Genomic DNA, 12781 nt, shown 5'->3' on the forward strand with positions numbered 1-12781 from the left:
CTCTCTCTCTCTCTCCGGGGCCGTTAGCCAAAGGGCATCCAAGCAGCCCCTCGCCTACACAGCCCTGGAACAGAAGCAACGAAACGAAACAAAAAAAACCCGACCCCGATTGGCCCCACAGAGTTGCCGTAACCGGCGGGGGGAAGAATGAGCCGTGACACCTCACGTGACGGGAAAAGGGGTGGGGAGGAAAAAAAGGGTAGCCGGCAGGGGCTGAAGGTGCAGCGGCCATCTTTACTGTGGTCACGATGCTGGTTCGGAGGAAGCAAGTACGGTACTGTGGATTCATTTCCCTGCTGCTCCTGGCGATGCAGCGTGGTTTAGGTGATGAGACCCATGTGCTGTAAGAGAGCTCAGGCCCTTATATAAGTGTGGGGGATTTGACCCATACGTGATGCTCAGCTTCAGTTTGCTGCGGAATTTGCAGATAGGTTTTTTTGATACACTGGCGGCGAAGACCTAGATATTCAGGGTAAAGAGCGGGGAAGGGAGCTTAATATCCTGCTAAGGTTTTGTTGTTTTGTAGATCCGCCCCACTTGCCTTCAAAGTAATATATCTTGTGCCCTCAAGCTTTCCCAACGTCAGTGTCTTTTCCAGGGAGTCTTCTCTTCTCATGAGGTGGCCAAAGTATTGGAGCCTCAGCTTCAGGATCTGTCCTTCCAGTGAGCACTCAGGGCTGATTTCCTTCAGAATGGAGAGGTTTGATCTTGCAGTCCATGGGACTCTCAAGAGTCTCCTCCAGCACCATAATTCAAAAGCATCAATTCTTCACCAATCAGCCTTCTTTATGGTCCGGCTCTCACTTCCATACATCACTACTGGGAAAACCGTAGGTTTAACTATACGGACCTTTGTTGGCAAGGTGATGTCTCTGCTTTTTAAGATGCTGTCTAGGTTTGTCATTGCTTTTCTCCCCAAAAGCAGTATATGTATATGTATATACATGCGTTGCACGTTCGCATGCCCAGGGCGCTTCACGCACATTACAATCCTACGATAAAAGGTATATCAATTTTTATTATTTTCTGATATTGGAGTTAGAGCTGTGAGATTCGAATCAGTGCTTTCAATCCGGTACACCCATACTTGGGAGGAAGCTCTACTGACCACCGCGAGAACAGGATGCTGGAATGATGAGCCACTGCACTAGCCTGATCTTATAAACTTAGTGGGACTTACTTCTGAGTAGACTAGCCTAGGATGGTGCTTTTAACCATTATGCTCAGTGAGTGGGATTTCTTGCCTTGCTCTATAGTTCCACCCAACCCCCAGAAGTATGAGCTCAGGAGATATTTCCTTTTAACTTCCACAAGCATAGGCACACTTCAACTAACTGTAAAATGAATTGCAGTCTTGTGTCTACTCCCACTGAATTTAATGGGGCTTAGTTACATGTACGCTTGCATTGTGGTTACTGAATTACAGTACATGTATTCCTTTTGGAAATTTATCTGCTTGTGTATTTATAGGTTCTTTTTCAAAACGTAATTCTCATCGATTATGTTATTCTCTTCCCTCTTACTTTCCTGTCAATCATTCATTTTCATTCCACACAGAATAAGTAAAAAATAAGAGGGGGGCATCTCATTGTCTTTAGAGATTTTCTTGTACCCAGGTCTTGTTCTGAGTGAGGCACTTATAATCAAACCCTTAAAAAGAAAAGGCTGGCACCTGCAATTTCCAACGCCACCAGTACAGCCCATTTTGCAGGCAAAGAGGTTTATGACTGCTGCAGTGCTGTCCATTATTATTAGTACAGGTTAGGTGAGGCAGAGGCTGGTTTGGATTTCCAGCCAAAAGTTTTCCAAATAAACTACTCAGATTGCAAAAAAAGCCATGTTCTTTATATTGCCCCCTACCAGTCCAAATCCAGCACTCAAATGTACACAAAAATGTTGTGCTCTATTAACTTGCATGCAGCCAACCTGCACTTTTAAATGTTTACAAGTACCACAAAATCAAAATTGTCCAAGGCTGCAGCCCTATGTACACTTGCTAGAGAGTAAGCACCCTTTAACTTAGTGAGACTGCTGAGTAACATGCATAAGACTAGGCTGGTAGTTAAAAAACTTAAGGGATAGCCAAACCATAACCATTGGTAATCTGTAAAGAACTCCCTCCTTTGACAATTCCACTGATGCTGCTGAGTTGGGCTACAATTCTTACCATACGTGAATCCCATAGGATTTACTTCTGAGTTGTTAGGCACTGTTTGTTAACTAGCTGATGAATCAGTGTGTTTCAGATATGTTGTTGCATACACCAGATAGTGAGAGTCAAGTACATTAGCCAAAGCTGTTTAAAAGAACCTGTTAGTCTTTCCCTGTGATTGAGCTTCCCAAAGTTCTTTTATCAACATAGGGCAGCTATTACAGGTGCTTCCAGTGATCTAAGATGCTAACTTTCCATTGCTGCCATGTGATGCAAAACTCCATATAAAAACATGCATTGAACACACAAAGGTTCTTTATTGGATACTAGCAGCCTTATACCTGATGCTGCTCAGGAATTCCAAGAAACAAAAAAATTGATGCAGTTTTGAAGTCAGTCATTAAAATCAGTGCAGCTTGGAAAGGGTTAAGGGTTAATATTGATTCAAAATGGTGCCCAATTATATCTAAACATAAACAAAATCCTGATATAAATAAAAATTATTATTATTATTATTATTATTATTATCATTATTATTATTATTCTGGATCTCAGGAATCATAATGCAAAATTTGGTTATGGTAACTGAAGAGGTGTCCAAATGCATATCAAACAGACAACCCCCTTTCCAAAATAAACAGTAGATGCTGTACATTTTTTTATTTATGGGAAGGATGGGAAACCTATAAACATGCAATGGTCTACTTGTTTTAGGGTTGCTTATTAGCCTGCCCTGGGATCAACTTTGGAGGTTTTCTGTAGGTGTTCAACAAATGAGATACAGCAGATGGGAATTGGGGAAAGAGCCCTCTCAGTGATTGTGCCTCATCTGTGAAATGGGAGCATCCAGGGAGGTTTCTTTTGACATCAAGCACAGGCTTCCTATGTTATCCCCCATCCCCCCATCCTTTAAGAACTTTAAACTCTTAGCAGATTAGTTTGTATGCTGTTTTTAATTTGTATCTGCTATGTTCTCATCTTTTATTGCATATAAACTTTCCTCCTAAATTTTAGTTGTAGCTGCGTAACAGTCTATTCTCTATGAAACATGTATTAAGCCAATAGTTAACACTCAGGTAGATATTGGGGGCCCAGGAATTTATGTCCTTTCCCATGCATCTAATAAAAAGTCACTTTAAAAGAAGTTTGTGTTTGATTGATTTGTGCTATTGATAAGAGGCCAGAAAGAAGAATATAATTCAAAAATCTGTCCCACAAGACATTTTATTTACTACCAGAACATTTGCATTGACACATCCGATTGCTTGCAGTTACAGAGCATATGAAGTGTTCTTGCTCTACCATATAATGTAATTATCTGTGATGCTGTAATGATTCTGGGGTTGGCTTAAGCACTTAATTTTCAGCACAGCAAGCTTTGGCATCAGAATGATTTTGCAGCATTGTTATCACTAAAAGTCCACCATTAAAAGACAGACACCAGAGTAATTAAAATATAACTTAAATAAAAATGTTTACTTGCAAAAATACCCATTAGTAATGAGGGGGAAATGGCGCACTTGTAGATCTCTAAATCCTTTATTTAGAATTATACATTTACACAAGTATGTAGTTTAATGAGATAAGATTATTATTGTTAAATATTGCAGTGCTGATACTTGTGCAAAAGCATTGAGCAACCTTAATGTTAACGTTAATATTTTCCGTAATTCTTTCAAGTGCAATGTTATAAATACAAAACATTCAGAACTACACTTTTATACAAAAAACGTACATAAATTATAATAATATATAAAGACCCTGATCCAATTCCAGCTGTGCTTTGTTGCACACTAACACAACTAGTGGCCCTAAGCTGGGATTGCCTGTGCAGCCCCCATCATCAAGTTCAACAGGAATTGGATGTACCTTGTCATGAGTTTTTAGATCCAGATGGACATCTGCATTAGCTGTGCATGGAAGTCTCCTTTGCTGGATCAGAATGACGTACCTAAATTTGCACTCCTATACTCACTTTACCTCGGAACAAATCCCATTGAAGTCAATGAGGCTTTCATCTGAATAGACACATATAAGATTGCTCTGAAAGCTCATTGAATACAGTGTGACTTACTTCTGAGTAAATGCATAGGGTTGCAGAGTCGGTTTACTTAAACCATAGGTTCTATATAAACCTTTTCCCAGACAGTACCACTTGAATTTGCTGAAAAGCTATTACGTACCTTTAGCTGATTGGGTTTCACTGGATGGACTCTGATTAAATTTGGCTGATGTTTTCAACCACCATTTATGTCCACAAAAAGTTATTATTATTAGATTTATTATCCACCCTTCACCATAAGGCCCCACGGTGGGTCACAACAATGCAAAATACAAACAATAAAACAGTTTAGAACAAATTAAATGTGCAGATACTACCTGATACCTTGTAATAGAGACAAAAAGGAGAGGTTTTGCATTTATTGCAGTGGCTAAAGTACCATACAAAATATTCTTATGGGAGATTCCACTTAAATTTGGTGCACATTTCTGACATCATACCCCAGCCTCATTCTGAATAAGCCTATTCAGCCTCAAAATAAAAATAAAAATTACAAGCACAGTTTCAACACATAGTACAATACTGTATACTAATCATTTGTGCTACATATACAGGCTGAATGAAAACCAATTTTCTTCCATTTCAGTTTCTGGTTGATTATTCTTGTTAACGGTTATCAGGAGAGTGACCATTTGTAGTTTGTCAGTTCTGCCTCAGTAGCCTGAGGCTGGAGCCGTATTAGGTTAGTCATACCTTAGTATCCAAAGGGATTTAAGGTACTCATGCTTCCCTTGTCCCTTTTATTTCAATGGGATTAAAGCATAGCTAGCTTAATCTGGAACCAATTCAAAGGCAGCATAAATCACGTAAGATTTGCATTTTTTAGGACTCGTTTAGTAAGGCTGGCCAAACTACTAACTGAAGTTAGTAGGATCCATTAAATAGGCAAATGTATCAAGAATGTATTTAGAGGGCAACTAACCTACAAGTTCATCTTGTAAATTTCTATTGCACTGCTATGAATATGTTAAAATTCTCTTTCTTTGCCAAAGGAAGGGTGACTGGAGAATTATAATTCATTTGATGAACTTTCGAAAGTTTCATGCAGCCCCCTCCCACTTAATTGCTTGTTGCGCCAGAGTTTCAACTTAAATAATATCTGCTTTGGCAACACTTATGTAAACCAACACTACCCTGATTGCTCCATTTTGCAGGTAGAAAAGCACAAGAAAGGCAGCTTGAGCTGTCTTTTTCTAGATTAAAAAGACCGGCGACGCTCTAGTTCAGATTTATACGGACCCAGGAGTTGGCAGAGTTCAGAAGGTGACAACCTTTTAGTACTGCCAACACAAACAATTTACTCCAAGAAAGTGCTTTGCGTTTTACTAGAAACAAAAGCTAAAATATTGCACTATTTCAAATTCCATTATAGTACAGCATTGGTATCTTCAAGTTTACTGTGCAAATACAGTTTGGCTTTAGTTAAGGCACCTGTGAAACTGTAGAGGAAAAGAACACACGCCACCTAGTGTTGGAAACAGAAAGTGGAGGGAAGGCATAGTATCTGATCCCAGCATATCACATTCATGTGCATTTTGGATAGTTTCACTCTGTGAGTGGAATTCAGCGTCATATTAAGGCAATTGTTCTGTAAGCACAAATATTTCTGCCTGCTAGGTGGAACGATCATCTCTCTCCTCCCCTGCGACCCATTCCGGGGGTTCTCCTGACCCGAGCAGATGCTTGCATGGGAAGATTCATAGAATTCGAACCCCCTGCAATGCAGGAATATGCAGCTGTCCCATATGGGGATCGAACCTGCAACCTTGGCATTATCAGCACCGCACTCTAACCAACTGAGCTATCCATTGCCCTAGCAGGACTTGTTGCACTGGCTCCCACCAGCACAACTCACTTGAGTCCGGCCTTGTGTTATACTGTAACTGCTGGAATAAACTAACACAGAGAATGATGCCTGGGCCACTTGTGCTTTATTATCAGCTAGCTACCTTCAGTAAGAGTGCTGCTGTATGCTGGTTCACCCTAGAGAGCAGGGTCACATATCTGGTCAGGCAGGGGGCTACTTTTCTCTTTGTAAAGGGGAGAGGAGATTGAAAAGATTCCAACAGTTACACTAAAGCAGCAGAGAGTGCAACTGTATCCGACATACAAATGAGTGGCACGCTTGGTCCAGAAGTTACCTTTCCCCTTCACTTTGCTTCCACTACTTTGTGGAGTGCGTTCTCATCTCTGCAGCTTTTAAAACACCATATTACAAGTTCACAAAACCTTTTTGGTTTATTTTAGTTTGGCGACACAAAACTGGAGCTTCGTTCTCTAATGAGAGTTCTGTTTAGCTGGGTCTCCTCATGCAGACTTGGCAGCGACTTATGATTTTTTCCATTTCTCCAGCTTTCAGAGTCTGCGACAATGGTTTCCTTAAAAAGAAAAAAACCATGCACATTCTATAGGGAAGGAAACTCTCCGTGTTAAAAAAAAAAAAACAGGCTGGTAAACACAGTGATTCCACAAAAGTATGAGTCATTGGCTGCATTCCTACATAACACTAAACTGTGGTTTAGTGCTACGTGCAAAAGCTAAAACAAACCTGAGCAAATCCCTTGGCTTATGTACTCTACTGCCCCTTCTCCTTCCGCATTTGGTCTCACTTTCAGAAAATCCCAGTTTGCTATGACATATTAACCAGAGAAGAGGTTTTAAACAAAGGTTGGTTAATCATGCTCTGAATTTTTCTTAGTTTGAAATTGAATACTTTGTTTTAAACTACAACAGCCTGGTTCACACATCATGCTATACCACTGTTTGGCTTAGTGTGGTGTGTGAATCATTCCATGGTTCATATGATATAACAAGCCAGGATTCACTGAAAGTGAAACTTAACACAACCGAAGTCTCCTGACTACACAGGAGGTAGAACAAGAGGGAATAAACAAGCTCAAGGCTTTGCTTGGGCTTATTCCACCTCATGTATGTTGCACTAAGAGGCTTAAACCACAGCCATTAATAACAAACTGACCATAGCAGTGTCTACTTAAATGGGACCCACAATGGCAGGCAGCTAGCAAAGGACAAATGTTTATGTGCTTGTACATGTTAGCAGTGCATGAAAATGTTTAAATGTACGTATGAAAATGTCTCTGCATAAAAAACAGGCTGCTAAACACAGTGGTTCCACAAAAGTATGAGTCATTGGCTGCATTCCTACATAATGCTAAACTGGTTTAGTGCTACATGCAGAAGCTGGAACCAGTGGCAGGAGGAATAGGAATAGGTGATTATAGTGAAGAAAAACACTGGTTCAATCTGCATCTATGAAACTCAGGATTATAATAATCAGTATTATCTCAAAATGCAAGGTTATAAACAATTAAATTGCCATGCCACAAAAAGGTACCGCACGCTACATGTTAAAGAGGTACAGAGGCAGCCAAATTAATGGCACACTCCTGTAAGTTGTGGTAGTGGTTACGTGGTAGCGGCTCACAGGATCCTACATAGTAATCCTAACAAAGGCTTATGGAGATGGCTGCTCTCCTTATGCTAGTGCTGCTGGTACTGATGCCACTTTTGCTCCTGTGCCAGTGCCAGCACCCCAACACATACAATTAGAATAATAGATTCTATACAAATAAGTTTATGCAGCTATTGACAGGGTGGAACAGCTTAAGAGGTATGGGCTTTGCAGGAGGCATTCCATTGTAGTCAACATAAGGTAAAGGGACCCTTGACCATTAGGTCCAGTCATGACCGACTCTGGGGTTGTGGCACTCATCTCGCTTTATTGGCCGAGGGAGCCGGCATACAGCTTCCGGGTCATGTGGCCAGCATGACTAAGCCACTTCTGGCGAACCAGAGCAGCGCATGGAAACGCCCTTTACCTTCCCGCTGGAGCAGTACCTATTTGTCTACTTGCACTTTGACATGCTTTTGAACTGCTAGGTTGGCAGGAGCTGGGACCGAGCAACGGGACCCTACCCCGTCGCGGGGATTCAAACTGCCGACCTTCTGATTGGCAAGCTCTGTGGTTTAACCCACAGCACCACCCGCGTCCCTGTAGTCAACATAGCACTATCCAAATAGTTTGGCTAGTGCAAATATTTTTCCTTGCACAACAGAATGATCTCCCCCACTCCTCCCCCCAATGTGCTGCCTAAATCCAGGGTACACACCAGGGAAAGGAGAGGGGGTGACCCAACCCCTTGTGCTGGTGGTTAACCTTGTGCTAGCATGGAAATGTATTTGAATACTGCCCCCCGTCTTCAGTACTGATACGAGTGGAGAAGTTGCTGCTTTCATTGAGCTTTTTTTGTTGGTACCAGAGCCCCTTCTGCATTAGCTGTTCTCTTGTGGTGGCTCATTCACAAAGGAAGCTTAGTTAGCATACCTGAACATTCTTCTTGGGTTTATTGAAGCCAGCCAGAAGCTGTAGGAGTTTGAGTAATAATTGCATGTCCCTCGGCCATGGCATTCAATAAATGGAATGGCGTGAAATTTTTCCAAGCATGATCCTGGAGACGCCAGCGCTTGTCCAGAAGCTTCTGAGCCTGCACCTGTGTACTGTGAGCATACATGTCTTCCATGAAAACCTGATCACTGGCAAATTTTTGACGATGCGAAATCCACAGCTTAAAACTGAGGCACTAGTTGTATCCCAAAATGCAGGAACCACAGTTGCCCATAACAGGTTTTATATAGCAGTTTCTAATTTTTGCCAGTATCATGGTAATACCTTTTACTGGCTACTTTTAGGAACTGTTCCCCCACCCCTTCCTACCATATTACTACTTCCAAAGTGCAGTGAGATTCCCCCCGCTTTTTTCTTTCTTACCATGACAAAAGAATACCCTTTCCAAACAGACTGCCAGCCTTGAGGACATGGTGGAACTGAAGTGGTTTGGCTGTGAACTGCTATCATCGCTGCAGGGCCTTCGCAGACAGTGCATCTACAACATGGCACACAAAGTCACTAGGCGGGAAATAGGCAAGGGCTCGTTTAGGATGCAGCCCACAAACTGACTTTTAGCTTTTCACTTTCCCTCTTTCCTGTATTTGCCTTCAGTTATGTTGCTATGTAGCCAAATCTAACTAACAATGACATCATTGCTATTAGGAAGAAACTCTACTGTCCCAACAAAACAAAACGGTACTAAAGAGCAGGGCTGCAAAGGGTCACCCTCTAGAGTACTGCCACTTGAATGCCACTGCTGCTGCTGCTGGTGGGGCGTGAAGCGTAGGTGGGTTCCCACAAGGCAAGGCATAGTGATAATGGCAAGAACCTTTAGTGAACTACAGAACTGAACAATAGGGGCAAAGCAACTGCTTATATACATTTCTGGAGGCCTGGGCCACTCCCACTCCCAACATGATTGGCTGTCTAAACTTCCAAGCTGCAAATCATAAGACAGAATTTAAGAGCCAATGGCAGAGGCCAAAATCCTGAAATGGTCTGTGATTGGATATCATGTATCGAATCAGAACACAGGGGCTCAGAATCCTTAGTCCAGACTCAAGATCAGGCAACACACACCACTGAATACATAACAGCGTGGCATCTTGGAAAATGGGCACCTGGTTGGCAATGAACAGGTGCCTGGTGGGGTGACAATTTTCTGCCCTCCATGCCCCCACCGCCTTAGCAAGTTGTGTCAATTTGCACAATGATTGGGCTGGCCCTGACCTTCTCCACAAATCTGTACTAGAAACAGTTGACAAATCATAATCTACGACACATTTATCCAAAACAAATGAGCAAACAAATCCATGTGAAAACACAAACAGAAAAGGAACACAACTACTACCTGCTAATATAAGGCTCCAAGGCTTTCCCAGAAATTGGTGCCATATCTAATGGCATTGGCTCTGCCGTTGACAGCCAGTATGAATAGTCATTGCGAGAAGCAAATCTGCAAACGTTACTGGGATTACATAATAAAAAAGGCATGGTGGTAAATCTCTGAAGGCAGCTACCGGCTGAACCTAGAAGATTCAGAAGAGAAGCTATGATGAGCTTCTTTGTATAGATCTGTTGCAAAATCCGATTTATAGTACAGTAATAAGCAACTGAGATGCTGTAATAGGGGCAACTTCAGAATAACTAGGGGTGGCAAAGTCCCTTTATTAATGCAGAAAGGTTTTAATCCATGCTATTAAGCACCTAAGTATAGTGTGACTGGAAGATAAGGGAGTGGGAAATATTTTGGAGATTAGACACTACCGTTGGAATCATCCCTCCACTCTAACAAAGGAAATGAAATTGCATGAGATAAAACTTAAAAAGTCGGAAACGATGAGAAGTCAATGTTGCAGCACTTCTGTAACATTTCTGCAACAGCTGTAATAAAGGAGCATACAATATCATGTAAAGAAATGCAGATAGGAACTGAAGTGGCTAAAGGAAAATGTAGTGTCTCTGCTACGCTATTATTTTCCAGGAGTTCTCATCAAGAGAAATAACTATAGGAGGCTACTTTTTCAGGTCTGTTCAAATAAGCACAATCTGCTCCAGGCTGAGTAGCATTAAAAAAATACTTTTCCTTACATAATTATGTAATCTAAGCCAGGCCCTGAGATTTTATATTCTGTGTAACAACAGAGTTGGTATGGTTGTCCTGCTGAATAAAAATGTCCCCTTTAAAAGAAATCAACTGAAGCATATATTTATAAAAGTACCAAGATCTTGCCCATGTGCTTGCTCATTCCCTTGTACAAATAGGAGAGAATAACCACTATAGATTTGAGATGTCCCAGATGGACATGACGGAATCTCTGTTGACTGGCTGTGCCGGGAAAAGATGAAGCCCCTTTTGACTGGGCCAGTTAAGCAACTTCCTGGGAATCCAGGGAGTCCCTTAGCACCAGGAAACCCAAGCATTCCAGGCAAACCTAAAATAAAAAATAAATAGGTAAGACAAACAAACAAACCAGATGTATTTGTGTTTTCATATCTGAGAGAGCATGCATGTCAGGGTAGGATATGTCATTTTGGCTCCATGTGCCAGATCTTTATCAGGATCAGCCTCAAGGGGCAAATTTGATTGGTGCGGGACTGCCCTCCTCCATTCAAAATCACCTGTGTGGTTTTGCAAGTCTTATCAGGAGGGAGGATGCCTCAAATGGTGCTTTGCAGCCATTTTGCTCTGGGTCTCTTTAAGCAGGTGGATGGCAGCCGTGGCAGTGGGGGAAGGATTCCCCCATCTCCCCACCACCACCCATCACTAGGCAAAGGGCAAAGGGCTCTAATTTTTCTTCATCAACTGATAAGTGGGAATTAAATCCTGTGTGATCCAGGGCAGCACAGCCAATGCGAGATTAAACCCTGCACTCCCATCCATCACCAGTGATGTCAGCTGATGGGTGGGTACACATGGTTTAGGAAAAACGGCATGGAATAGCCAACTGGACCCCATGGAGGCAGAGGTTGGCCCATGGGCTGGGGGTTCCCCACCCCTGCTGTATGTGAACACAAATTGCACAATTATCATATCTTGGCCAACCTGACCTTGTGGTATCAACACATTAGACAAAAAAAAGTCACTGTTGGCATACGGTTAGACTTGCCAGATCAAAGCAGGAGAAATAAATTTTACAGAGCAACCTGGTTTTTGTTTTGTGGTGATAGTCTGTAATACAACAAACTGAATGTGAAAGGAAACATTTCTGGGAAAGTGTTAATAATCTAAGGACTGTGGCAGTGCCTTTGTATTTTTAAAAAATGACATCTTCCCTGGCACTACAGACCAATGAAGTAGCTGGAGAAAGCTTCCAGTATTCTACAAATTCTAGACAAACTAAAGAGGGGCAGAGCAATCCTAATGAGGAACCATGAGTCATGGGGCGGTGGATTTATCACTACAGCCACAGCCCAATCCTGCTGGCTGGGGAAGAAGGAGCTGGAAGCAGTGTCCCCTCTACCTCGGCCGCCCCCGGTTGAAGTCAAAGGCAGGTGCGCTATCTGGGGGGAGGGGGGCGAGGACCAAGGGCTCCCTCAAATTTTTCAAGAAGGGGGTCGGGCCCCCTCAAAATTCAATAGTGGCCAATGCACTGCCTACAAGGGATCTTCAGGTATTGCAGGCCTGTGCACTCAAAACTAACTAATGACACAAATGTAATTATTACAGTGTAGCACTATCTATATCTTATTTACAGTACCTTTCGGGCCTTGAAAACCCTTGTCTCCTTTTGGTCCAGGTGGTCCAGGTATGCCAGGTATCCCAAGACGACCTAGCTGGCCCTTTACACCCGGAGGTCCTGGATTCATATAATAAAGCACACGTTAGCATATAGTAAGGTATCTATGTAGGCACCCTCTGGATTTGTCCTCGGGTTTCAATAACCTATCTGATTTTGAAGCAAACAAGGAATATTTAGATAGCAGGAATATTTTGCTGTGTAGGACATGAGTGACTATTTACACTAATGAAAAACACCTATTTGTTGCTTTAATATACATTTCAATTTGCAATGCCTTTTTTAAAAAATAAAATAAATAAAAGGCCCTTCCAAGGCTCGTATTATGTTACTCGTATATAACATTCTGGGCTTAACATTTTAATATATTTTAATGTTTCAAAAGCTTTAGTATTTTGTTGTTAGTGCTGGTTTGTTGC

General features: G+C 42.0%; 1 protein-coding gene across 2 annotated transcripts in view; it reads right to left on the minus strand.

Annotated features, from left to right (window-relative positions):
- Positions 1–3358: 3358 nt before the first annotated feature.
- Positions 3359–12781, minus strand: part of COL4A3 (collagen type IV alpha 3 chain) — a 97230-nt gene continuing 87807 nt past the window's right edge. The window contains exons 47-52 of one of the 2 annotated variants that reach the window (XR_014511855.1): positions 12324–12422; positions 10845–11057; positions 9971–10151; positions 9004–9118; positions 8560–8732; positions 3359–6592 (exon numbers count right to left, since the gene is read on the minus strand). Coding sequence is in view for 1 of the 2 variants with exons in the window: in XM_083442563.1 (XP_083298689.1) it covers positions 6508–6592; positions 8560–8732; positions 9004–9118; positions 9974–10151; positions 10845–11057; positions 12324–12422 (863 nt within the window). In the remaining variant the exon portion in view is untranslated. The remainder of the gene's footprint in view (positions 6593–8559; positions 8733–9003; positions 9119–9970; positions 10152–10844; positions 11058–12323; positions 12423–12781) is intronic. The other variant, XM_083442563.1, reaches the window with a different exon arrangement.

The sequence above is a fragment of the Podarcis tiliguerta genome (genome assembly GCF_965153285.1).
Source record: "Podarcis tiliguerta genome assembly, chromosome: 5".
Taxonomy (NCBI): Eukaryota; Metazoa; Chordata; class Lepidosauria; order Squamata; family Lacertidae; genus Podarcis; species Podarcis tiliguerta.